The sequence below is a fragment of the Chamaea fasciata genome, unplaced genomic scaffold (assembly GCF_029207755.1).
Source record: "Chamaea fasciata isolate MVZ Bird 193981 ecotype frontalis unplaced genomic scaffold, bChaFas1.0.hap1 SCAF_11, whole genome shotgun sequence".
NCBI classification, from domain to species: Eukaryota; Metazoa; Chordata; class Aves; order Passeriformes; family Sylviidae; genus Chamaea; species Chamaea fasciata.
In genome coordinates, this window is record NW_027094096.1 from 6,245,153 (window position 1) to 6,272,663 (window position 27,511).

The 27,511-nt window shown below is 45.1% G+C and overlaps 1 protein-coding gene across 1 annotated transcript; it reads right to left on the reverse strand.

Moving 5' to 3' along the window:
- Positions 1–398: 398 nt before the first annotated feature.
- EHHADH (enoyl-CoA hydratase and 3-hydroxyacyl CoA dehydrogenase) lies at positions 399–25,795 on the reverse strand. Its single transcript, XM_066194155.1, has 7 exons — positions 25,676–25,795; positions 19,291–19,394; positions 18,402–18,574; positions 16,724–16,835; positions 16,398–16,502; positions 9,918–10,259; positions 399–2,918 (listed from the first exon to the last, which is right to left on the reverse strand). The coding sequence occupies exons 1-7, from the start codon at positions 25,744–25,746 to the stop codon at positions 1,648–1,650; spliced, it is 2,178 nt and encodes a 725-aa protein (XP_066050252.1). The 5' UTR covers positions 25,747–25,795; the 3' UTR covers positions 399–1,647.
- Between the last annotated feature and the right edge of the window lie 1,716 nt (positions 25,796–27,511).

A 27,511-nucleotide genomic window follows, 5' to 3' on the forward strand; every position in this document is an offset into this window, starting at 1 on the left:
GGCAGACCAGCCGCCAGCACAGCCAGGGCTGTTGTGTAATGTGTCACACAGAGCCTGCTCGTGTGGAAGTACTGCTTCACCTCTGAGCCAAGCTGGGTTGCTCTCAGCTGTGGCACACGAGTAATGTGCTGGGCCTAGAGCGACTCCTCCAGTCCTGGAGAAAAGTCCTCTCTAGAATCAGGCACTTGGCTTGGAACTCCTGATGGGTTTCTTGCCCTCAATTTTGCTTCCTCACCCACTGGTGCACAGGAGTGGACAAAGGGTATTTAGACAAAAGACTCATGCAGTCTTTTCAGACACAAACTCCTCCAGAAACAGGAAAATTATCTAATTCCACTATGTAAAGAAGGGACTGGGGAAAAAACAAAAATCAAACACAGTTGCTTTTTTTTCCACTATTTCATATGACACCATATAATCTGTCATTAGATAATCAAAACAGTTTCATTAAATTAAAATCAAAAGTTAAACATTCACAGTCCCTGAGAAGGGAATACAGACCAACCTATTTCCCACACCAGACTGGAAGATACCTTCACTAGACATGTGAAATGGGAGACTTTGTCCCAAAGCATCAAGTCTGGAGCTAGTTTGGCTCCCTCTCACTCTGCTCTGTCCATTGCTAAAGATCTGCCACCTCCCTGCCTGCCTGCGAGCAAGTGTCCCTACCTACACAGCTCTTGTGCTGTGCCCTTCCCAGTGCACCCTCTGATCATGTGAAAACCTGGACAGTGCCAGGCCAGTTCTCAAGCTGGTCAATTAGAGCCTGTTGAGCCCTGTAGCTGTAGTCAAGCAAGATGTGGGGAGTGATGGCAACACATTTCCACACTGCAGAGATGCCAGAAGATGTTTCTGCTTGGACAAAGCCAGGTGGGGGTAATGGCAACAGAGGATGGAACCTGGATGCAGAAAGCCAGTCATGAGCCAACGCCACAGGGCAGGTTAGCCAGGCTGATGTATTTGTGGTTTTCCTGGCATTTGTTAGAGCCTCCTCTGCTGTAGGGAGAAGAGACAGTACCAGGGGACAGCAAGGGACTGCCCCTTGCTCTCTGCCCAGACCTGCTCTCCCCACTTCATATGACTTTACCTCTGAAAGCTGCTGTACCCTAGTGCCACCTGTCCCTCAGCAGCAGGAAGGGAGCAGGTTCCAGTTGGCTGGCTGCAGAAGAACCAGGAAATTGTGGGGAATTGGCTGCACAAGAAAGAACTGAAACAAACTGGGAAATAGGTTGAAGACAGGATTTGGTAGATCCAGCAGGTCTTGGTTGAATTGTGATTGAAATTTTCTTGGCTCCAGGCATGATTTGCATTGTGGGCTGTAAATGCTGTTCCCTGCCTTCCCCAAAGATAGACTGGAAGAGGAGTACAGCTGTGACGACCTGCAGGAAGTGCAAAATGAGATGGGCCTTTACATAGCAGTGTGTGAAGACAGTGGGTGAGGCTGGGGCTGAGAGAGAAGGGTGGATGAAGGCAGTGGTGACCTGCAGCAGGTGGGGGACTGAGATCAATTATCGGCCAAAATTATTCCCTGCACAGGTCTCGGAAGGCCCATGACTTTGTTTAGGGGCCTGTAGCCCTCTGGGTTTTATTGGAAGAGGCAGTGCAATTGAAGCACCAGTTTCATGAGATCAGCCTCCATCAGAGGAATCACAGCTTGGGGCTCTGCCGGCTGAGGTAGGACATCCACTCCTTGAGGGGGGGGTTCCCCACAGCCACCAGCTTTTTCAGAAAGGCACTGGGCTGTAGTCCAGGCACATCGGGGTGGGCCTCAGAGTATTTCTGCAGTTTAGCCAGCACGTGGGGCAGCCCCACGGTGGAGGCGTAGAACATGGGGCCGCCCCTGTGCTTTGGCCACCCGTAGCCATTGAAGTAAATGACATCCAGGTGCTCTGGGCCTGATGCTATTCCCTCAGCCAGGATGGCAAACCCCTCGTTGATGAGGGAAAACAAACACCGCTCCAGGATCTCCTCCTGGTCTATGTAGCGGGTCTTGATGCGGTGGGTTTCTCTGTACTGGGACAGGAAGCTGTGGATCCATGGGTCTGGCGTGGCTGTCCTGCCCCCGGCCTTCTCATACTGGTACCAGCCTTTGCCTGTTTTCTGGCCGAAGCGGCCATGCTCACACAGCAGGTCCGGCAGCGGGCTGTAGCGCTGGCCGTGCCGCTGCCGGGCCGGGGTGCCCGCAGGGAGGGACGGCCCGGTCAGGCCCTGCCCCTTCCGAGACCTCCAGCTCACATCCAGCCCGGAAAGGTCAGACATGCGGAAAGGGCCTATCTTAAACCCAAAATCTTCAATAACCTGATCTACTGCTTCTGGTCTGCTTCCTTCCTCTAAGAGGAAAACTGCTTGTTGTACATAAGGGAACAACATGCGATTCCCAACAAACCCAAAACAGTTCCCTACCACCACTCCAACTTTTTTCAGGGCTTTGGCCAGCTGCATAGCGGTGGCGATGGCGGTGGGGGACGTGTGGCGGCCGTAGATGATTTCCAGCAGCCTCATGACATGGGCAGGGGCGAAGAAGTGGGTGCCAATGACCTGCTGTGGGCGGCTCGTGGCAGAAGCTATCTCGTCGATGTTCAGGGCTGATGTGTTTGTACACAGCAAGGCTCCCGGCTTGCAGATGTTTGACAGCTTGTGGAATATTTCCTTCTTTAGTGCCATGTTCTCAAACACAGCCTCGATGACCAGGTCTACATCACGCAACAGGTCAAAGTCCACGGTGAACTGGAGACGTGCAGGGTTGTGGAAATCCAGTGTCTGGGCACCCCCCTCCGTTTTCTTAGCCTCATGTTCCAAAAGGACCATCACAGCTTTTCTTCCCTTGTTCAGATACTCCAGATTCTGCTCCAGGGCTACTACAGGTATGTTTGCCTTAACCAGAGAAGTCACAATGCCTTGGCCCATTGTTCCCAGCCCTAGGGATAAAAGCAAGATAGAATCAAATACCATGAATAGCAAATTAATCTCTTGACAGTCGCATTTCCTTTGTGTCTCCAGAATAAAAAGTGGAGGCCTCTGGAAAACAAGTAGTGCACACACAGAAAACAGATATTGAAGACTGGGGAAATAGAGGGTGAATTTGCTCTTTCAGTGAGCCTAAATGTTTGGAAAGAGGTAGCACAAAGGCAAGTCAGTACCCTCACAAGCTTACAAAATGCCAGTGGGATTCACCCAGTATGCACAGACCCTGTGATTCATTTCTTATCTCTGCAAAGTTTTATACCTATGGAAACCAGGATCATCGAGGAGTGAGAACCTGGGGATCAAAGACAGAAGCTCTGAGTTACAGCTGCAACCCTGTTACTAGCTTCTGCAGGCAGGTTCAAAGCAAGATTTTACCCTGGGGGTATCAGTGCCTCACTGTTCTGTGAGATGGTCTGTTATGGGCATTGAGCACATATAACCCCCTAGAGATTTTGACCAGCGAAGTTCAAAGAGTTGGTTTCTCCCTTGTCCTTCCAAGCTTCCTCTCTGTCTCCCTCCTTTTCTCCCTCTGTGCTTCACAGTGTGATCTTTGAAACAAAAAAATTCCAGTGCTATTTCTGTAAAGTCTTGGATGCTGATCTGTTCTAAACTTTCTCTCTAATGTCTCATGTGTCTCTCAGTGCCTGGTCAAACAGGATGGAACTAATGCAGTGTCCTTAATCTAGATTTCAACATCTTCTCTCTCCTTTTGAATCACGCTGCCACATCAGCAGCCTTTTGCCTGCTGTTCACTTTCTGTCAGGTATCTCTGCCCACCAGGAACTCTTCAAGTCCTCCAACAGAGGCCATTCCTAACTTCTGAAGGCTCTCAGAGTCAGTCTTCCTTGTCCAACCACACAGTTAAAGCTCTTGCCCAGAATTCCTGTAGCTGAGAATCCATTCACACTGTAATTTTTTCCTCCAAGATCCGTAAATGTGCTACCCCCAGCTCATACCCCCAGGAATACCAGTGTAGAGATTACTGGCTTGATCCCTTGCATCAGCTCTGTCCTCTGTGACATTAAATGAAGCTGCACTTTCCTGTGACACACAACCCACACCACTGATCCTGCTCTCCCACAGTGGAGGCTTTTCCAACTAAATTAATACAAACTAGTGAGGGAAGGTCAGCACAATTTTACCAGCTTTGAAAGTGCAAAGCCTCTGAATGGGAGGATTATTACTATCCTAAATAAAGCAGCAACCAGACAAAGTATAGGTTTGTTATAATTCTATAAAAATGATTTTTTAAATCTCAGGTTTACAAATTTAGCTAAACAAATAAACAGAAACAAGGGGATTAAATTTTTTGTCTAAATCAGCTTTGTAAAGAAGAGCTGAAATGATGTCATCATTTAAACAAGTTCCAGCAACCAAGGTCAGGCAAGGTAGGATGTTTTTCCTGCATGCTACGCACTCTTGCTTTAGTTCTGCCCAGCTTCAGCTTGTATGCACACAAGGCATTTCAAACATTCCCTGCTTGGCCACCAGAAGATAGTTTTTACTGGCATCACTAGCTGGCAGCCTGCTTACAAACCATCATTATGCTCCCAAGTAAGTGCTGAAGTTCCTTTCTAGGAAATTAGATTTGCTACTTCATAATCAAGTTCTGCTGAAAACTAATTTAAAAATAAATCTAGAATAACATGAATCAACTCTTAGTAATTCAGTGTCTACGGTTTGCTGACTGAAAAAACCTGAACATGAGTAGCTCCTCCCACTGTGCTCACTCTCCAGAGCCTTTGATGCCAGAGCAGGTACAATTAGGGACAGGTTTTCCCTGGCTTTGGTGAGCCACACAAGCTGCTTTCTTCCTGCAGTGCAGGAGGGTAACTCACTCCCCAAAGCCAGCCCCATCTGTCAGGCTCTCTTTAGACATCAAGCTGAAGTGTTTGAAGTTTCTCATGGCTCCCTCTTGAAATCTCTTCCTTCCCACTGTGGAGGCCTGGGGTTTCTCTCTAGAATTTCCAAGATCTCCACGCATCCTGGGTCTTATGCACTCCTGATCCTCCCAGCTTCAGTCTCCTGACTGAAATCTTAGTGGCTCTCTTGCCATATGAACACACTGCCTTTTCCTAAATCAAAACCTCTTTTGTGAGCAGATGTTCCCCGAAGCTCTTTCCCAGGGAAGCTCTGCAGTGGTGCCAGGTGATTCTTCTGGTTGCTTTCATCATGAGTACTCCATGTAGGTTTTAGCCATCCCATGAGAGACAGGCACACATGCTTGTAGTACTACACTTTCTAGGCCAAAGGAACAGGCTTATGGATAAGACATGAGCTTGCCTAGCTTGTTTCTGACCTAGAAAAGCTGTCTGTCAACTTCCTACAGAACTCTGCAATGGCCTGTATGAAATGATGTTTAATGAAGCTAGCAGAGACAGTAATGAAAGCCCCAAGGGGTTTGTTACATTAGAGCTTGCACAGCATGATTCCCCGGGAAATATTTTCTAAAATTGGGCTATAAAACTAAGGAGAGCTTTGGCTATCTAGCAGAGAAAGAGGCATTTCTGAGGACTCCTCTTCTGCAATTCAGAAAGCCAAGGGATCTTGGGGAAGAATATGTTAGAGCAGAAAAAAATGGCAGGGGATCATTAGGCCTTACATGTGTAGAAGGCTGTGGAAGAAAGAGGGAGATATCTCATGCTCAGTTCAGATCACACAGACAGAAACACAGTGAGGAACTGCTCCAGAATTTCTGCTGTATGCTCCATTTTCTTACTCAACAGTGTTCTCCCTTCCCCCAAACCAGGAAAACCCCTATATTCTCATCTTCCATGCAGGGACTATCTTCATGTCCAAGGCACATCTTTCCAAAAAAGACTGAAATCTGCTTCAGGAGCAAGAACAGTGCCCAGCCATTCTGCTCCTGGTCTTTTATTGTGAAATGAAGCTTTGACATGTAATTAAAACTACACTTGTACATACGTAATTTCAGGCCAAATATGGGTATGAAAAATCCATTTGCTGGGCAAGCTGAGTGAATAATGATGGTTAATTATTGATCTGTCACGCGAGGTACTTAGAATACGAAAAATCATACAAAATTAATTGTAGGACTTTAAAATACATTTCAAAACAAAAGAACTTGAAATATGCACAAGGCAGATCATGTACAGTCACACACTACAGAAATTCTGATCAGTGGAAAACACTCTGAACTATAATGAATATTTGGACACTAAAATGCCTGGAGATTGAAAAAAAATCCATTATAGATTGGTAAAAATATGCAAGAACTGTTCTGGTTTTCCTGATAAAAACAACAATAAGCAATTGGCAGTGATGGGCTGCTGCTTTCTCTGTTTCAGGGTGTTAGTTTCAAGCAGAAATAATGTGTTGCTCCCAGCAAGCAGGGAGCTGTGGGGAGATGCAGTTGCAAGGGACTGAGAGAAAAGAACCTTTTTTCTGGGTGTTGAGGAACCAGAGAAAGTGAAAAGAGGTGGAAGCCAAGAGTTCAGGAAACAACAAAAGCAAAGGAAACAAAAAGTCAACATGAAAAAGTCAACATGTTCTTCTCAGTTGCTTCTCACCGTGCAGCAATAAGAGATGGAAGCAGCAGCATAATGCAAAATGAGTTTAGTGTGTGAAACAGCACAGCACTGTCTGTGGGAAAGTGGGGTATGCATGATTTCTGAGGAGCCTAAATTGAGGCAGCATCTTTCTCTGACTGCCCTCCTCTCTGCAGCAAAAATAAGGAGACCCTGGGTCACCTAGGTAGACTCAATACTTGCACGGATGAGCAGCACTCTTTTAAAAGGTGTTACTCCCTCAGAAATCATCCCTAGGATTTTGATTTCTGTTGCTGCAGGGATGTACTTCAGATCAAAAACATGAATTGTACTGGCTGGAGAATGACTTTTTGTTACAGTAGCCTGAAAGAAAAAATACAATTGTGTTGGCATGTTCTCTGCCTGTCTGTAATGGATTTCCAATTTCACTTGTATCAAAAGGCAAAATAGGAGGGAAACCTTCCAGAGGAAAGAAAAAAAGCACAACAAGACGCAGAAAAAAGTGATAGAAAGCAGTGACACTTTGATGTGGGATTCAGGGTTAAAAGAAGATGATCAAGAACCTCCAAGATAAGATATGTCACATGAAATGAAGTATGACATGAAGAAGAGCATAAGCAAATAGAGCTCTACTGGTGGGATCCAGGGCTGTGCAATGGGAGCAGCGATTCAGCAAGGGCTGGAGTCTGGGTGGCCCTGAGTGCACTGATAGGATTTAATGTCCCTGACCAGCCACACCTGGAGCCTCCACCCACCTGCACTGCCCATTGCCTCTGAGCCCCATTTAAGTTCAGACCTGGGCTTATCTCCCCCTCTTAAGCTTCCTTGGAGGAGTTCTGGTGGCTTACTGTGGTTATGGCCACTGTTGATCCAGACCTCAGCCTGCAGACTGGCGTCCCACCTTTACCCTGGACCTGCGTCATCCTGGGAACTTTGCTTGGCCACCTGTACTTCCAGTAGGTCGTGGCCATAATCTCTGGGCCTGCCCTGCCTGCCTTGCTCAACTACTGTAAATGTTGATGCAGCAGTAGGTTGTGCTACCATCCAGAGGGAGAGATGGGTGGGGGGATCTTTAGGAATGGGGAAGTGTCAAGTCCTGTGTCTGGGGAGAAAAGGTATACAGTAGGGGCTGGCTGCTGGAAAGCAGCTCCCCAGAAAAGTGTCTGGGAGTGCTGGTGGACACCAGGTTGACTCTGAGCAGCAATATGACCTTGTGGCAGAGAAGGTCAGTGGTATATGGAGCTATGTCAGGAGGGGTCTTGCTAGAAGCTTGAGGGAGGTGATCCCACCTCTCTACATGGTACTGGTGAGACCACAGCTGGAATGCTGGGTCCACTTTTGGGCTTCACAGAGTGATATGGAGTGATTGGAGTGAGTTCATTGTAAGGCAGGTAAGGTAATTAAGGGACTGGAGTATGTCTTATGCGGAAGGGCTGAGTGAGCTGTGACTTCAGCACAGAGAAGGCTTGGGGGATCTCACCCATGTATATATGAACCCCTGAGAGAAAGGCACCTGGTAAAGGAGATGGAGCCAGACTCAAGTGGCCCTGGTGATAAAACCAGAGGTCATGGGTACAAGGTGAAATGTGGGAGTTCCATCCGAACAAAAGGAACTTTTGTTCCATCTGAACAAAAGGTTTTAGTGTGGACTGACTGAGGACTGGCACAGGTTGCCCAGAGAATTTATGGAGTCTTCATCCTTGGAGATGTTCAAGAGCTGTCTGGACATGGTCCTGGGCAAGTGGCTCTAGGTGACCCCATGTGAACAGAGGTGTTGGACAAGGTGACATTCAGAGGTGTCTTCTTGCCTCAAGGATTCCTTGGTTCTGCCCCCTGTTATTGCCACTGGCTCCCCATCCCTGGGATGTAGCTGCTCCCTGCCAGTAGATAATTAACTGGATGTGTTGAACATGGCTAATATCAAGGTTGCCTGTTACCCTGGCCATCCTAAGCAGGAGCAAGGAAGAAACTTCTTGGTACCTGGTCTTAGTGTAATTACTCCTGGAATGGTGTTCCCACTTCAGCTATGCACATTTTATGAAGTGTTGAAAAATTTGGGAAAGTTCAGGGTAAATCAAATGATCAGAGTGTGACAGATTGTGCTTTGCAGCAGAAGTATCAAAGCACTTAGTTTATTTGTTCTGCAGAAGGAGGAGTTCATTTGAGTGTTGTCTAATCAGCTATGAAATCACCGAAATCTGGGGGTGAGGTTGGGGCAATTTCAGACCATAATTCAGAAATCTGTCCAGAGATGAGTGGTAAATACTTAATCCAATGGAAGAGACGTGCAGCCCAGCCAATTCTGCTTGGAAATAAAGTAGAGATTGTTTCTACTAGAAACTTTCAAATAGAGGTTGCATTTGTCCTCAGAATTCCCTCTAGCTCAGTTACAGCCCCAAAATAGGCAGCTCAGTTCTAACAGCCCTTCTGGCTAAACTGTCACTGTGATTAGGTCTTTGCATGTGTGTTGTTCTGGCATGGTTTAGCAGCACAGAGCAGAGAATGTCCCTCCTGATCACCTGGTCATTCCCCCAGACTCCAAAACGAGCCCTCCTGCCAAAGCACACACAGTGCAGAACTGACAAAAGTGCGTGTCCAAACTTCTGTGCTCTTCAAGTCATAGAATAGATCTAGTAACAATTAATGCCTCTTTACCTGGATGCTTTAACTGCCACAGATCCTTCACACAGGGTTTGTGGACTGATGTTTAAAAACTCATTTCTAGTAAAAATATTGCATGGCAGCTAATGAAGAGAAGAGAACTTTAAAAAAAATCTCCATGGCCTAAAATGGGTTGTCAGACAGCTCAAGAGCCCTGAGAAGCACCCAGAAAAAAAGCAGTGTTGATCTGGTGAGATCTTGAAACAGAATGGATGTTTTCCAAGTGCTCCATTACTTGTCTTACCATTTTTGAGTGCTACTATCAACAGCTAGAGCTGAAAGATTTTTTTTTTTTTAATCTCAGCAGTGCATTGAAGGTTTTATTTAAATTGCTCTTATAAAAAATTAATGAAGGCATTATCTTGCTGGGCTACAAAATGGCAGGAGTGGATCCCAGTGAGATGAAATCTTCTTAAAATACAGCTGTCAAAACATTTTTGTATTAATATATCCCTGAGTGACTCTGTGCACATGCACTTGCAGTACAGAACTAGAACCAGGAGGAGGAGAATTTCCTACAGACCTGCTTCTAGCACGAAGCAAAGCCAGTGTTTAAAAGGGAGCAGACTGCTTATGGTCCACACACGAAGCTGCCTCTGAAGTGAGAGAAAGATATTCTTCCAAAGGAGGTGCTAATCTAGTGGCATGTGAGTTGCCGTCTGAATTTGGAGCTTCCCAATGCAGTGACAGCTTCAGCAATGGGTGTGAGTGGCTGCTGGGCATTCCCAGCTCAGCCGTGGGCTGTGCTCTGTCCCCGTCCCGGCGGTTCCCGGTGCTTACCTATGACGGCCGCGCTGCGCACGGGCTGCGGGGCAGCGCTGCTCCAGGAGGCTCCGCCGGGAGTTGCCCACCTGTGCACGGCTCTCTCCGCGAAGAACGCGTACCGCAGCGCCTGCGCCTGCCCCGAGGTCAGCAGCACCTGGAACAGCTCCCGCTCCCGCCGCACCCCCTCGGCAAAGGGCCTATCGGTGGCGGCTTGCACGGCCTGGAAGCACAGCTCCGGAGCCAGGAACCCCCGCGCCTGCTTCTTCACCTTCACCAGAGCTTCACGCAGAAACGCGTCCATGTTGGGCACTTTGGGAACTGGCTTAAGGCTGAGCCTGCGGGGTCCCAGGGGCTGACCTGGGGGGAGAGAAATGGAGTTACAGAACAAAGCATCCATATCTTTTCAGATGTAGTCTTTCCAGACTTCCAGACTTCCCTTTTCTACAGGCTGGGAAGGCAGTCTGCCTCTTCTTCTCCAGCTCCCACTGTGTTAGGTCTTGCATGGCACAGTGAGCTGGGTCTAGAACTAAAGCTTTTGACATTTCTCCTTATTTCTGCTTGCTCTGACAATTATGATTTTTCAAGTCCCTTCTCAGACTTCAAAAAAAGTAAGACTTTATTTCCAAAGCAGTAATTCTCTCCTTCCTTGTCTCAGCTTCAGTGTGCCCTGATTTTCCAGTTCTTTCCCTCTACAGTCCCAGCTGCCACATTCATATGGATCTTTCTATAGGCTTCAGTAATGAAGCTTTCCTCCAGTATTGTTTAGTATTCAGGACCCAGATGACACGAGCCAGAGGCATTCCAGCCACAGTCCTGACCCAGACATTGACAAGAGAGTGGAAAACACACCCTGACTTCTTCTCTGACTGAAGGAGCCCCTCGAGTCACTTTGGGACTAACCAAAAGGAGATCTCACTCAGTATGAGTTGGGCAGCAAATGAATAACAAGCAAGAGTTCATGTTTGTGTCAGCAAGGGATGAATCAAGCAGCCACACAAACATGTGAAGTTCATTACAGACAGAGGTTGCTATGGTGATACCTAGAAAGGATTTTAATTGAGAGAACTTAGCTGCGTTTGAGATGCCAAAATTGTCTGTCTTCTTCATAAGTACAGACCTGGCCATACTCTGGTGTTCCTCTGCTCTTAACAGCAGTCTGTTCAGTAAAGACCAGGGAGGCACAAGATCAGCAATTTGGGAAGTATCCCCTTGACACTGATTCTCACAAAGACCCTGCTGTCATCACAGCCATTTCCAGATCATTAACTCTAGCGAGGCACTGCATGGATTGCTAGTGCTATTCCCAGAAGCAGCCCCGACTACCACCAAAGTCAGGTGGTGAGCTGAGAACCTTACGCTGAAGCTCTCTGGGGACAGAGTCTCATTGCCCTTGCCTCTAAGATGAGCTCTGCCATGGGGCACACTTCCTTCCAAGGCAGCGTATTGTATCTGCCTCCCCTTTCTCCTCCTGTTGTCTGAGCTAGGGAAGTGCCAATGCCCCAGCAGCAGACTCAGGAAATCCTGCAGGGGATGCTGAAGAGCAGGAACAAAGGCAGCACTGCAGGCATAGTTGGCTGAGGAACATGTCCTGGCTCTAGCTCTTCCTCTAAGACTGAGCAATGCTTAGGAGAAACAGAAATACAAGTTTCTAGGATGAGTTATTATACTGATTTCTCGTAATAAAGGTCTTCAGAGCGCAGATTTTTTAATTAAGCCTCTTAGTGAGCACAAAAAGATGAACACTCGCTGTGTAAGTAGCTTCCCTTGTAATCAGAGTTCATAAAAATGTTTTCAACATTGACAGTGGATATAATTTGTATCAGCCAGTATTGCAGGATTTAGTCAGGATAATGTTCCTTTATTTTGGAACAATTTTTTTCCTCCAAGTTTTTAACCCAGAAATGCTCTTTATCTGCAGCTCTTTATTCAGGATTTAAATAGTGGGTTATATTTCATCACAAGAGGAAAGCTCAGGCTTGTCCCAGAAAGCTGATCTGATGGCTGGAGGATTGGGCAGATCAAGGAACTTCATATGACATCCAATGGAAAGGTTGGTAAAAAAGGAATACCATTGGGAGCCTTTAGGCTTGGTCTTCAGACAGCAAATAGTACTGTAAGCACAAATACTGATGGGGGACAGGAGACAGATCCTCAGAATAAAAACAAAACAAAACAAAACAAAACAAAACAAAAAAACCTCAGGGTCCTGTAATAAACCTCCTATTTTAGCTGCAAACTAAATAAGTTTTCTACACCAGCTCTGTGCAGCATCATAGCTTCTTCAATGCTAATAAGAGTACAGGACATGTTTATGATCAGGAAAGAATTATCAGAATCCATATCTGGGAAAAAGAGATCAGTGTGGGGCACCTGCAGCTTGATTTCTGAAAGCAAAACAGCAGGAAGATGATGAACAGTGTCAGACATCAGTGCTGCAGGAAAAGCATCATCCACACACAGGAGCTAACACAGCCTCCTGCTTTGTTTACCAGGTTTGTAGTCCAGGTGGCACAAAGGGCAGATCAAGTCTATGAAATTTCTATCAGCAAATGCACCGCATATCCATTAGGATTGAATATTATGTTATTTAAAGAAAGAAATATCATCCCAGAGTTGTAAACCCTTGGGATACTATGGGATGGCACATGCAAGAGACAGGGCCAGCCTAATGTTCTTCCTCATGGAGGGAACTGCTTGTGAATTTTTAAGGAATAAAGCTGAGCCTGGCCCCTGCCCCTCAGGCTGCCAGAGACAAGTCCAGGCCATGTCAGACCTTTCACAAACTCTGTTTGTGTCCAAGGGACACTTAGCTAGGCCCCTGTCTAAGGAAGGTGTCAGCCAGGACCTTGAGCCCTGGGGAGAGATTAAGATGTCTTGATATTGTGCATCTTGGCAGACATGACTCATGGAAAGGCCTTGTAGCTCTGAAGGAAAGCCTTTCCTCCAGCCTCCATTTCAAGGCTGCAATTACCCACCAGCAGCATCTGTTCCGCCCCTGGCTTTGATGAGCCTCAGGAGGAACAACTGCTTCCTCCGCAGCAAAAGCTTACAGGCAGAAACTCATCATCTTTCCACACAGATTAATACCTGGGGGACTTGAGCTACTCCAAATTGCTCTGGTTTTTCTTGGCTCTTTGGTGCAAGGCATTGGCACTGCTCTGAGGTCAATCAGCAGATGGGGTCAGAAAAACAAGGGGTGTATATGGAGAGTTTCAAAGTCTGCTGTGTGGAGGCCAGGAGCCAATTTCTCCTCCAGCTGAGGAAGACCAGAGCAGGCCAACAAGAAGTGGGCAGGATGAGCTACAAGCTGCTGCCTGCCACCAGCAGTTCCAGCCATTTGTCAATTTTGTGATGCCATCAACTGGGAAAAGCCTGAAATGCAGCTTTGGATTACTGCAGTGATCATCGAGCACATTTAATGAAAGGACGTTGTCCTTGTCCCCAAGGATTTAGTTCCTGTCTATTCCTTTTGAAAAATGCCTTCAGAAGTGAACATGTTTTCTTTAGCCTGGAGAAGCCAGTTTGCCTACAGAGGTCAGGGAATTATTCTCCATTCCTATCTGCAATACATAAATACTGTCTTTCAATGAAAAATCTAACTCGGAATCAGTAATTGCCTCTGTGTATTCCTACACCCACTTACTGTTTCAGAGCATCTTTTGAAGGTGTTCTTCATTAGGAACAATCCATAAAAATGTATGGATGAGAATGCTCTCCCAACGTGCCATAGAAGTAGCTCTGTCAGCTGTGTATCACAACAGTAATCAAGGACCCCTGCTACAGTAAGGCAGTCATTTGAGACTGATCACTTGCCATGAGATACTGCAGCTCCAGCGCTGAGAAAGCTTTAGAAGAAAATTATTTCTGAATTGATTCTCTGAGAGTTATCTTGCAGCACAGCCTTCCCAGGAAAGGAAATTCCAGTGGTGACAAAACTAGTTATTTAGCCAGACTGCTCTGTAAGAAGTCCGCAGTTGTAGCTTCATGTTTTTAAAAAATCTCATCAGAAACAAAATGCTGCATGCCACACAAAGCCACTGGGATTTTGTGATGGTATTTTTTTGGTACATTCACTTTGGCTTTATTAAAATTATCTGAAAAATATTCACTGAAAACAGAACTCCATGTGAATAAACTCCAGACCAGCTACATAAGACTCTCATCTCTTCTGCAGCACTGTTAGTGCTTAATGGAGAAAAATAAAAGTGCTGCCTTGCCTTCGTGTGACAGGAAAATTACTAATTTTAGGCAAAGGCCAAAGCAAGGAATGGCTCAAAAGAAACATACAGGCCCTGAGTACACCAATCTTTCAAATTATTAGATAACCTGAGGGTAAATGGTGCATCAAAACTTGTCATGGTCTTCTGCGGGGTCTAATGAGAAATTTTTCAAGCAGGAAAGAAATAGATTAGCTGGCTCACCAGTGTTTTCACTGTAAAAACATGTACTGTAAATGCCAGTAAAGCTGTTGGAAAGAATCTGAAAGCATTTCTAAAGTCCCGTGGGAGTTGATATATAGTGTGATGTGAAACACCATCAATGACATTACTCATTTTTGCTGGGACAACTCAAACCAGCAGTAAACAGATTGAAAATCTAATGATGAGTAAGACCAGGACAGGCTACTTGCTGGACATTCAGCCAGGATCCTTGTATGCTTATACAACTCAACAAAACAAAGCAAAAACAACACAAAAAACCCCACCCCTCCCCAACAACAAAAACCAACAACGATCAAAACCAACCAACCAACCAAACCAAACAAAACAAACAAAAAAACCCAAACCCACAAAAACCCAAAAATTGGTAGCTACAATTTCCAAAGAAGATGAAGTTAAAGAACAGGACTTTGCCAGTAATGGTTGTGGATATAAGCTCCAGAAAGTAAGTTATCCTGAGAAATAGTGTAGTCAATGCCTCCATCCTGAGGGTCTCCTCTGAGGCCAAATTGACTTCCACAACTGTCAGTTACTGCACAATGTCTGTCATGGAAGAAACAAGCATGCAAATATCTAAACTTCACCTGATTGCACATGGCATTTGTTGAAATCCAGAATGTTTTCTGGTTTGCCAGTTCCAGCAATGTATCCATTACTCATTTCATGACACACTGCTGCTGCTGCCATCAATACTGGCATAGATCTTGTGCAAAGCATCATTCAGAGCCCAGAGGGTACATCACAGGGAGCACTGTTTGTTGGGTTAATTTGCCTAGAAGGGTGGTAATATTTCACTGCTCTCTCATCAGATGGAGAAACAGAATTCTCATTCAAAACAGACAAACCCAGTGAACCAAAGTACCTTTGTTTTTCTTAAAAGCAGCAGTGAAGTACATCACCCATCTCTTGCTAAAGAATTAAATTTAGGCTGATGACATACAGGAAAGAGAAAAGAGGGCTGCTTATGTCATTGATGCTGCTCTAGAAAATGAAGCCCTAACATACTGTAGGATGAGCACAGTGAGAAGGACGGGCATCTGCTGTAGAAAACCCAGCCAAATAATACCTTGGCAGCTCTCTGGTACATCTCAAGGTGTGGGAAGTATACAAGACACTGATATTTAAGAACAGTCCATTCTTTGAAGTACCTTAGAATATGGTACACTGTCATCTAGGACAAAGCTTAGGCTGCCTCTGCTTCCAGCACGGAGGAGGGGCCTTGTCTGTAGTGAAGAAAACTGGAGGAGCAAAACCAACACCCCAGCTTGGAACAGCATTGCCTGTAAGAAGCTGTGTGATCAAAGCAGAAAGGGTTTTTTGCTTTCCTGCATTCATCTCATTGTGACAGAGCCGCAGATGAAAACCAGTGGTCAAGTTCCAATGGTATAAGGAGGTCAGTAGTGGAAAAATGCCCTGTTTTCTCTCAAGGCAATGCTCCTCTTGCTGCACAAGGAATGTTCCTCTTCTTAAGTTAACTCCAGTGAATTTGATTCTGATATTTTTAAGACAAGGAAAAAAAAATCTCTCTCCACCCCTCCCATCTGCACGGACCATTTTTTTTACATGGCACTCAAAGGATTAGGGACAGAGTCACTTACAGACCATGGATCATTAAATGGAGCAGAGGATGTGCCAGCCCCTCCACTACAGGGAGAATGTTATTTTTGCTCAGCCATTATGGATGGGGCAACCAGAATATGTGCAGTGTCAGCTGGGATCCAAGACTATACAGGGACAGAGGACTTACTCCCCAAAACCTGCAGAGTGCAGCATCCCAGAGGAGCATGCGAGTTTGGATATACAATTAAAAAGCAGGAGGACTTGACATGTATCTGTTCTCTGAATCTCACTTGAATTTCTGCAGCTTTCCAACATTTGATTTTTTTCACTTCAGACAACAGGAAGCAAATTCTGCAATTAATTCTATCTTACATGAATGCCAGAACTCAAGAATGGAGCATATAAATTGGAATGAACTGGTGGGCTTTGTTCTGACTCTTTTCAGCCCTGAAACATCACCAATTATTTCCTGGCACTGCTGTAATTTGTTCCTCACCAATCACTTTGTTTGCCAAACGGATTGCTGCCTCAATGGTGTTTTCTTCCACAATTTCATCAACCAAGCCCAGCTTCAGTGCTTCAGTTGCTGGAATGTGTTTTCCTGCCATAAAAAGAGAAATAAGGTGACTACAGTGGAGCCTGATGGGCAATTTTGTTCTTTTCCATCTAAGCAAATCACTTGTGCAGCTGGTAATTAGCCCCTCATGGGTGGAAGCAAGTAGAATTACAACCCAAGCAGCTACACAGGTAAAAGATTCTTGGTTTTTAGACCAAGCCGGTATGACTTAATGCCATGTTCTTCTATACAGACACAGCACTTACCTGTAGTGATCATATCCAGAGCAGCTGGTACTCCAATCAGTCTGGGGAGTCGCTGAGTGCCTTCAGCACCTGGAAGTAACCCTATGGTGACCTCTGGTAAACCCATCCGAGCCTAAAATGAAGTAGAATTAAATGAAAGTCTGATTAGAAAGAGTGGTAATTGCAAACTGAGCAAAGCAAAGGAAAGCCAAGCAGATGTGAGTCACATTGCTCCTCTAGGAAGCCTCAGAATTTCTACATAGAAACTTCATCCTTGCTTTTTGCTACATAAAATATTTAGGAAAAAAACCCCACTTGACAATTTCAAGGATATCTGTGTAAATGTGCAAGGAAAACATGACCTTTCAAAGGATTTCTGTGCTCGTACAGCACTGGGGAAGAGCTGCAGAGCCAGCAGCCTTCCCTAGATTGACACATGTCAATAATGCTTTCAAGTAGTTGTTAGCAGCTGCTGGTAGGCACACTGACTTATCTTTCATCTCCCTACTCTAATTCTTGCCAGTTTAGTAAAGAGTTGGAACGAATCTTAACACCATCTTATTTCACTACCTGCCATTGGCAAGGACACCTTCCACTACACCAGACTGCTCAGAGCCCCATCTAACCTGGTTCTGCGCACCACTGAACTCTTCCTTCAAATGTCTCTTGGTGCATTTGACATCTGGTAGAGTCATGGCAGATAAGCCAGGGGCAGCAGGAAGTGTGTGGAGGTCTTCCCTTAAAAAAATATATCTAGGTTTTGTTGCCTTTAAACAATACTTAGTGTATTTTCCATTGAGTTTTTAAGAGATTTTGAGTTACTTTAAGACCACTACTTATAGTTCCAGTAGTCAGGGCATTTCATGATGTGGTTTAGTGGGCGTGGTGGTAATTGGTCAAAGGTTGGACTTAGTGATCTTCGAGGTCTTTTCCAACCTTAATGATTCTGCGATTCCATGGCACTCACCTTAGGTGGCACAGAGCATGATGTGGAGTATCTCTTTATGCTGTTATAGCAACCCACACTACCACAGAGAGAGTGACTCACTGCAGAAGTGAGGGGATGTCCCTGTCAGTGAGGAGTCTGCACAAGGAGACAGGTACTGCTCAAGGTGGTTCAGCATTCCTGAACCTTGAAGGAAGGGATTGAAGAAAATACCCAGATAATTCCTGAAGACTCTTCAAGCTGTCTTTTGGTTGAGGAGTTCCTTGGGGACCAAGAGCTCATGAGGAATCTAACCATAAATGCTCCATGCTAGCTGAGTTTCAACTACCTATAGAAACTAGGCCATGAGCAGAAAAGTGCAAAATTCACAGGGCGGGGGAAAAAAATAAATAAGAGAAAGTCACGCTGCATGAGTCAGTAAGATACAGCTGTCTGCATCAGAATATAGATAATGAGACCTAGGGCAAATTAACATTTGCTTACTGAAGTTTCTACGCAGCCATCTTATGCTACTAGTTACTTTATATTTAGAAATTACTTGAAATTAGTTAGTTAGTAAGATTTAAGAAAGACGTCAGGAGTGGTGGTGTATAGGTGAAGAATGTCTGAGCACTCAGACTTGTATCCTATAGCTATACAGCCACTCTCCTCTGGGCAGAGGGTGGCAGGAAAGGCGCCCTGTCCCTCTGCTCGTGCCACGTGTACCCGGCTCCCGATGCGTTCCGCAGCCCTCCGGCGCGCAGGGTGTGTTACCTTCACGTGTGCGACGCGGTAGTGACAGCCCAGCGCCACCTCCAGGCCTCCTCCCAGAGCGACGCCTTCGATGGCCGCCACCACCGGCTTCTCGCTGCTTTCGATGAGAGACACGATGGGGCCCAGGGCAGCTCCGCGCGCCTTCGGAGAGGAAAATCCTCGGATATCAGCTCCTGAGAGAGCACCAAGAGATTAGGAGGAATTAGTAGGCGAGGCGGTGACTGGAGCAATCCTTCCCTCTGTGCTACTGGACACAGCTGCTCAGAGATGCTGGCAGGAGAATGGTTAACAGGAATCAACCCCTTTTGGGACCACCTTCAAGGAACCCTGGATCCTTGATCCTGTTTACAGAGCTCCAAGGAAGTCTGAGTACAAAAATACAGAGTAACTGTAAGGATCGTGCAGTCACTGCAGAGATTTGCAAACATTCTTGGTGTAATATTGAGCCTGGAATAGTTAAGTGCAAGTTACTACTAATAAGCAATGTAGAATTGAACAGAATTTCCCTAGCTTTTCAGGCTTTTTCAACTGGAGATCTGCTATTCACCACTGCCCCACCCCAGGTTCCATACACTAGACCAGTAAATGGTCCAGAGATTTTACATAAACAAAGCTATGGAGACTGAGGAAACAGCAGGATGTTATGGAGTTGTGCAGCCGTCCCTCATTTCAGTATGAACAGACCAGCTTACTTCTGGCCTGTTTCAAGGTCCAGCTTGCCATGTGCCCCATGTCAATTGTGGCACAGCAAAATAGACAAAGCACCCTGTCTTGTGGCCATTTCCAGCCAAATCAGGACTTTTGTCAGCAGTGTTACAAGCAGAGAAGCTTCAGATATGATGGGTGGAGAGCGTTTCATCTTTTGCTCAGCCTGCGTTTGATGTCTTACCTGCACTGAATTTCCCATTTTCACCACAAATCATAACAGCTTTCACTGAGGGATCTGCATCTGCTTTCTTCAGCCCATCCTCTAAAGCCTGGAGAACTGCCAGACTGAAATAAAATGGAGATTCAGTGAGTAGCCATCAGCTGCATCCCTCTTCCAAGAGGTCTGTGTTCTCAACACCGAGCAGCCCAGTGAAAATGAGCACCGTGTCCATCCAACAGGTTGTCCCCATGCCTGGCTGCTGCCACAGCCTCTCCAGGTGCATCTTGTCCTTAGTCTCCCTATGACTCCAAGGACAAGCACCCAAACCAAACAGGCTGACTGCCAACCTGTCAGTCACTGCCTGGAGACTCATCTTCAGGCTACGACACTGCTGTTTCCACAACAAGCAGCACAGGGAAATGTTCTTTCGAAGATGTCTTTATGAATTAAACATTCAGATTTTCAAGAAAACAGTTTAGCATAATTTAGAAGTAATTAATGCTAAACCACTGTCAACCTAAGAACTTTTTGAAAGGAGCTCTAGGGATAAAAATGTTATCTTTCAAACACCTGACACAGGCTCTGCTGATGTTAATAATGCTTTCACCTTGTGAAGATCTACACATAGGTCCTGACTTAAACTCCTGTGGGATCCTGTCAAAGGGAATTTGGGCATGAAACACTACACAGAACGTCTTGACTCATCTGAACCAGTAGCTCTGCAGACACCAGCAGTAAATGTGACCAGCAAAGAATTAATGAAGAATTTCAAAATGGATCTTTAGAAAGAAGCATGAATAGTGCTTTTTCAAATCAGATATTTAAAAAGTCTCACCAAACTATATGTCCACTTTGCATTTACCTCTTTAAAGCTAATTAATGTGTTTGTATTGATGGACTTGGAGAATCTAGTCTGTTTTAGTAGGTGGTAACAATAGTGATTGTAGGTAAAAATAGAAGCATTAAGACTTTATTAATAGGAATATTAATACAAATTTTATGTATATATAATTTAGATACTAAAATATACTGATATACACAAATACTGATATAGTTTGTGAGAGACTATTCTGTGTGCATGTGTAGAGATGCCTCTGATACAGGAAATCTGAGCTACAAGCAATTGGAGGCTGGAGGAATATCCAACAATTATCATCCACACTTGCCCAATTCTTTATAAAACCAACTTTCCTTCCTAGACCTTCTCCAAACCCTGAGCCCAGCTTCACATGTAAGCTTGGTGCTGAGGAAAAGGGAGCAGAGCTCTGCTGATGCCCAGTGGAGAGAAGCAGTGTTATTACACAGAACTAATAAAGAGGCCTGAGGCACACTCAGCTTGTGCATGTTGCTCTATGTATTGGAGGGCATTCCATGTAAAAAGGAAGCTTGTCATGAAGTAGATGAGAAACACATCATTGTACTTTTGTGTACAGACATTTTTACGGAGCAGTGCTTGCAGAATTCATGTGGGAATCCATAGCCTGTGAAACTAAATCTGTGAGCCCAAGGAGCTCCCTGCAAGCCAGGTGTGTGAAGGAATCCCAGCCAACCTCTGCATATTCCTCTTAAAAATCAAAAATTAAAGACCAACCATTGGCAAAGTTTAATAATCAGGGCTGTTGGCTGAGGAGGGCTGTCTAGGAGGGTCTCCAGGACCATCTGCTGCCTGCATAAGTGCTACACAGAGGGGTCAGTGGGAGCCCTGAGACCTCACAACCAGAGACTGGGAGAAGTGTTGTTTTTGGAGAGAGAAACAGCACATAACAGAAAAGTTATGTGCCAATTGGCAATCCAGACATCAAAGACAACTCTGAAGTCTGATGTTAGTACTGGTTCTGAAGGGTGAAACTTAAAATGAGAATAATGTGGCCATGTCAAAGTAAAACAGTGAGGTGAGTCAGTAAAGGTCTGACTGCATGCAGGTCCACACAGCAGAATATGAAAACCTTTCCAGAGTTTATACACTGAATGTGTTTTAATATGTTAAAAAATTGTGTTTTATCTCCCTCCCCTTGGCATATCTGTATTTATTGTATCTACTGCTATTTGAGGAGCACCCATAGGCTGCACCCAATGCTTGCTGCTCTTTGAGTTGTGTTTGTGCATCAGTGAAGAGCCAGGCCACAGCAATACCAAAATCACCCAGGGGCTGTGAGATTGCAGGGAAAGCCATTAGGAAATGTCATTACACTCTACAAACCATGGTGCAAAGAGGCAGAAAAAATATGTTTCATGATCCAAACAAATGTGAAGTTACTAATTTTCAACTATTGTAGAGACAAATGGCACAATTCCGTCAGGAACAGACAAGAAGCAATCAGTATTTCTGTGTCTGTTCCAGGCATGTGACCAGCAGATGTAAAATGCCCATCTAGAAGGGTTGTCTGCAGCAAATGGAAAGGGTCAGGGTTCTATGGAAGAAATCAGTTAAAAGTCCTCAGCACTTACAACAACATACTACTACCAAAATAAAAACCAGTCATCAAAGCTGCCACAAAATCACAGTTTGATCCCTGCCTTGCCTTTATTAACCCAACAGGACTGTTTATGGCAGTGAATAATTCGACTTGGTACTTGCATAAATATCTCTTCTGTTTCCATATATCTTTTTCCCAATGGGAATTTTTGTGGGATAAAAAGGAAGAAAAATCAGACTTGTTGCAGTTTCTTGTTTTCCTAAGATGGAGTGATGAGTTTGTCTTGGATATGTCAAAGTCCAACACACAGACTGCACTGCTTTGTCACTCACATGTTATAGCTGGTAATAAAAGATGTAATTTTCAATTAAAGTATCGTAGTAAAATATAAGAAAGTAGAATTATAAAAGTACTCAGGAGAATCCCAGCTTCAAACTGCTAGAGCATTGAGGAAACAAAAAGTCACTGTAATTTTCAAAAGTATTTAATTACTCTGACACTGTCATTTATTTAGCAGTAACTATACAAAGATTCCTTCCATGCCATGCAGTCAGTTCCACCATGGGTACTATTTTGACTGCAAGAAAACTGATTCTGCCAAGGTGATTCAGTGTTCCAGGTTTCAGGAACTTGAAACAGGTGCTGATAAAGAATATTCTTGGAGGTTACCATAGCAGGTTGTTTTTATTTTATGGAACTCATTGCAGTGGCTGTGATGTTCTGGATTTGTAACAGGGTTTAGTATTTACTTTAATTATTTCACATTTTAGCTGGAGTCTGTGAATGTAAATTTCTTTCATTTAAAAAAAAAAATCCTGAAAATTTACTTAGTCACATTTAAAGAAATGAGGCTTGAATCCAACAGTGGAAAATGTTGTTTATGGACAACATGCAGGTCTGGTCCTTTCCCTTTGTATTTTTCTCAGCTTCTAATATACTTTAAAAACCTGAAAATCCCAAACCTGAACAGCAACAATCCAGGCTGTCCCATTGTCACAGGCTCCTTTTCTTTTGGATAGCTTCCTGCAGTGTTTTTCTTTGAACTAACTGCTGGGTGTTACATAATTCCTTACTTGAAACTGAGGACTTGTGTGTTGGAGTTACCTGCTCTGCTCTCTCTTGCTTCAGTGTCAGATCCAGCTGTGTAGCAGCTACTGTCACACATTGTTATGTGTCAAGTTGCTAATACAGCTTGAACAGTCCTGCACATAAATTAGGGTCGTAGCCAGAATGGCATATTTTGGGTGGAATTTTAGAATACTTGGTTTAGGGTGCAGATGCGTATTCATCCCAGAATTTTGTCTCTCTATCTCGTCCAGATGAGGTGCTGATCCGTGGGTAATCACATTCTCCCCTCATTGCTACCTGTCTGAAACTGCAGCTTCTCTCATCTCCTTTACATTTTCTGATTTTTATGATGATCATGGTCAGAAGAACAGTCCTGGCAGCCAGGGAGAGCTTTTCCCAATCAAACCTGTGAAGCTGTCACACTTCATAGAATCCCACACATAAGCTCCCCTACTGCATGGCCTCCCCTATCCTCCCTGGAGCTCTTCTGTCCTTGTCAGCTCAAATGTTAAAATACTCCTTAAAGTCCTTCTAATTCCCAGTGCCAGCAGCCTGCCTCTGTTGAGGAGAGCTAGTCAGTGCTTCCTTTTGCAAGTCTTGTCTTTCTATTCCCCAGAACTCCCGGGTCTTTGCATATCTAAATCCCTTCTCTCAATGCCATGGTCTCGTAAATGCAGACCTCTGAATACTAACTTCTGCAAACCGGGAAAAAACCCTCCAAACGAATCAAATTTGACACATGCCACCTCTGCTGGTGGAGAGATCGATTAACTTAAAGAGGAGTCTGCGTGGGAACCAAATTTGCTGCCAGACTCTCAAGTCAGCAGACATTTCTCAGGAAAGCACTGCCCTGCAGGTATGAAGCAGAGGATGGTGTCAGACAGAAGAAAGCAAATTCCTGCCCACCGGTGGCTTCTAAAGTGCTAATGGCCAATGTGATGGTCCAGAAGGGGGAAATGGATAATGGGGAGAGGTAGGGTAGGCTGAAGCACAGCAGCAAAAACTCTCCAGTCTTAAAAAGCATTTGTACCTGCTGTGAAATGAAATTTTCAGGACTGCAGGACATGGCTCCTGTCAGTAGCTTTCACTGCCTGCTATCAGCTGTGCAGTCAAACATTTCCAACAGCACTAACAAACCTGCTCCCTGTGGTCCAGAACAGAAATGTGCAGAAGCAGGAGGAGCACTCAGGGATCAGAGTGTGCTCTACCTCTCCCAGCTGCAGTCAGATCTCAGTTAACACCTACCTGATGGCAAGAGTGTGAGAATTATGGATCTCTTTTAAAAGAGGTATGCCCTGGCATGCCACCAAAGACCACAGACATGTCACAAGTTGTAGTTTAATGGATCTGAAGTCTGCCAGGGTCTTCCCTGTGGGGCTGAAGGACAGGACCCCAGTCACACTATCTGTCACCCCTGGTGAATCACAATTGCATCTGGCTGTGAGGGCACTGCAGGACCAGGAGGAAAGGGCAGTAAAGGCAGAGATCTGTCCTGAAGAAATTGTGCTGTTGCTGTTCAAAAGCAGAGGTGACTTTAGGTTTTCTCCAGGGCTTCTCAAAAGAGGGGAGTTAAAGTTCCTCATGCACATATCTATTACTGTTGATGGTTAGACTCAGTGATTTAAAAGGTCTTTTCAACCTCAGCGATTCTATGATTCTTTAGGTCTGTATTTTGTATTTTTCATGGTTAGGATTGAAAGTTTATTGTGAGCACAGCCTGGAAGTTTTCTTAGACTGTTCTTGTGCACAGGAGGTCCAAAGGATGTCTTACACGATACTGTTCTGGGAGTCCTACATGTCTGGTTGGTCTAAACTCACCAAGTCACTCCACCTTTCTCATAGTAATTACCTGAGCTTGCGAAAATGTTCTTTCTGCACTTCAAAACAAGTTGCAACGGAAAAGTGAGCACCGCCAGCTACAGTGTAGCTTTGCTACAGAAGAGCATCAGGTTTCATCTCATTTTCATGCTCTTCTTTGTCCCTATGAGCTTCTTTTTAACAAACTTTCTCATTTATAAGTCAAGCATAGCCGCAGTGGGATTTTTTTTGCTTGTGAATACAGACTGAGTAGACACTGGTCACTGTTACTGAACAACTACAGCTGCTTAGAAAGGGTTTATGTGCTATTCAGAACTAAAGGAACTAAACCCTACAGCTAATGTAAAACCCAAAGCACCCAAGTCCTTTTCTAGACACATGAAAAACTAAAATTTCAGAGGCTCCTACAGATTGGTGTTTGACTTTGTTTTTCACTGGCTCGTGTTTAAGATTGCACGGGGCCCTTCTTGACCAAGATCAGTATTTCAAGGTCAATTCCTTAATCATTTTTAAAGACCAAATGATCTGCTTTCTGATAGCCCTGGCTGGGTTTAATCCTGGTGCCAGCTCTGCTTGCTGAATCATGTCTGATATCCACAGAGCCCTTTGCTCTCACCCCTGTGCACACTTGGATAGCGCAGGGATCTGCCAGGCAACCTCTGAGCAGTGTGTGGGGCAGGCAATCAAACCAGGAAAGCTGAGGATTGACTCGTACCAAACAGCGCTGAAGGCACTCCAGGCAGAGCTAACGCTGCCGTGCTATGCGTTGCTGAAGCAGCGTCTTGATGTTTAAAGACTGGAAGGTGATGAGAAATAGGCAAAGTTTTTTAACATCCTCAGGGGGAGATGACAGAGAGCACGGTTTGCTGAGCCTGGCACCTCTCCTGTGAAACCCCTCAACTAGAAATTATAAGAAAGAGCAGAAGTTATGGCAAAGTTCAGCATGTTGTTTGCAAAGCGAGGCCCTCTGGGGCCGCTCCCCCTCCGGGACTGGGCGGAGGACGGAGAGAGGGAATGAGGGGAAAGGAAGGAAGGAAACCGGAGAATTCCCCCACCCGCTCCCCAGCCCCGGCCCGGCGCTCCCCGCGGACTGCCGACGGTACCTGAGCGCGTTGACCGGCGGGTTGCAGAGCCGGATGACAGCCACGGCCGAGGCCCTCGCGTACCGCTCCATGCCGAAAGCTCCCGCTGTGTGCCCGTGTCCCCGTGTCCCAGTGCCTCCGTATCCCCGGGCCAGCCCCCGCGGAGCACCGCCCGCGGCCCGCCCTCACCGCCCGGTCACGGCGGGGCCGGCCCCGGCCCCCGGCCTGCAGAGAGCTGCCTCTGCTGGGGTTGCAAAATGCGAAATATGGACATTTTTCTTAAGAAACGAGGTTCACTAATGTTAGATCTTTGTAACTATCAAGCCTAATCGACTAGAGAGGAGACTCCACCCGTGAAACAGCAGCTCACAAGCTCTAAGTGAAGTCCAGGTGTCAGAAAGAGATATTCCTTTAGGGTGGAACTGCCTTGTTAAGGTCTAGGGCTCCACGCGTTTCAATGGTCTCAGTCCTCGGGGGGAGGGTTGACAGCAGTTGGGAAGAAGGATGAGTGTGATGTGGGCACACAGAATTCAGAACTTAGAGGCCACAAGGACATTTGGCAGAACCCCCAAGCCAAGGAAGAAACTAATAAAGCCGAGTCAGCAACTGTGCTGAAATCAACCCTGACTGGGGTAAAAGGTAATTCTGATAGGGGCAGATCATGACCAACGACTCACAGACCACTGACCCAAAAGAAGAGAAAAACCGGGCTAATTAGCATGAGAAATGAGAGGATCATGAATCAATAGAAGATAGACTACTAATTAATAGGAGAATAATGTAACTTGCTGCCAATGAACATCAATACATTCATTTGCTAAAATGTATAAGTAGTGAAAAGTTTTGATAGTTGTTATGGCCTTGTGGATTTGCCACTTTCTGTGCAGAAATGTAAACAAATCAAATACCTTGACTCAGTGTTGGATTGGCATCTTGCATGCTGGGTGAAAGAACCTATTCTGGAACAACACTGGGATTTAATGTGTGCTCCCATCAAGCTCTGTCCCCCTGGTCCCCTCGGGCATCACTTCACAGCAGCCCCTCAGCCCACTGCAGTAGTGCCACTGTAAAAGGAGCTGAGAGATGTGGGAAAACATAGTTCCTAATGTTACAACATGTATCTGTTGCTCTAAAATGTTATTTAAGGGACAGAGAAGATTCTTATCCATATATTATTATATTCTTATTTATCTCTGTAATCTCCCCTTTATGTCTCTTGGCCTTTAAAAGTCAGTCCCTGGGCAGAATGGCTACAGCTCCTTCCCTGGTCTGGAACAGATGTACACAATTTTAGAAATTGATTTACAGGTACAGAAAGGTCCTTCACTCAAAGCAACCTTTACTGCTGCTTTTATATAACATTTATTGTTGTAGCTGCTATGGTGGATCACTTCAGCTCTTCTGGTGTTTATTATATAATGTTACAAACCCCCCAAAATAGTGATAGCACTGTGCCATTTGCTTGTAAAACAGCATGTTCTGGGAGTGTATAAAAATGGTGTAAATGATGCCTTGGAGAGCTAGCTGGTCTGTTGAAATTTTATTAACCAGAATGAAGCCAAAGATCACTCCAAGTTGTACTTTGTGTTTATGATTTACAGCTCTGATCTACTTGCCCTTTAATATTACAACTGCTGTAGCTGTGATAAAACAGCCTCATTTCAAGCCCAAATAAACACAGAAGAAAGCAGAGCCCTGGAAAAGAGAACTCTTAAAAAAATTAAGGTTGTAGGCCTTATGCTAGTCTTTTTTCCACCCTTTTTCCTTCAAGATGAATGGAGTTTGGTAGTGAGAAGAAGAAAAGCATTTTGGTGTGTACCGCAGAGAAATTTTAAGTCTTGGAAGTAGTACAATGAA

Coding starts and splice junctions, on each gene's coding strand:
- EHHADH (XM_066194155.1), bottom strand. CDS start 25,746: ATGGAGCGGTACGCGAGGGCCTCGGCCGTGGCTGTCATCCGGCTCTGC. Junction 16,503..16,723: donor TCTGGATATGATCACTACAG/GTAAGTGCTGTG, acceptor TTTTTATGGCAG/GAAAACACATTCCAGCAACT. Junction 2,919..9,917: donor GCGCAGCGCGGCCGTCATAG/GTAAGCACCGGG, acceptor TTTTATCCCTAG/GGCTGGGAACAATGGGCCAA.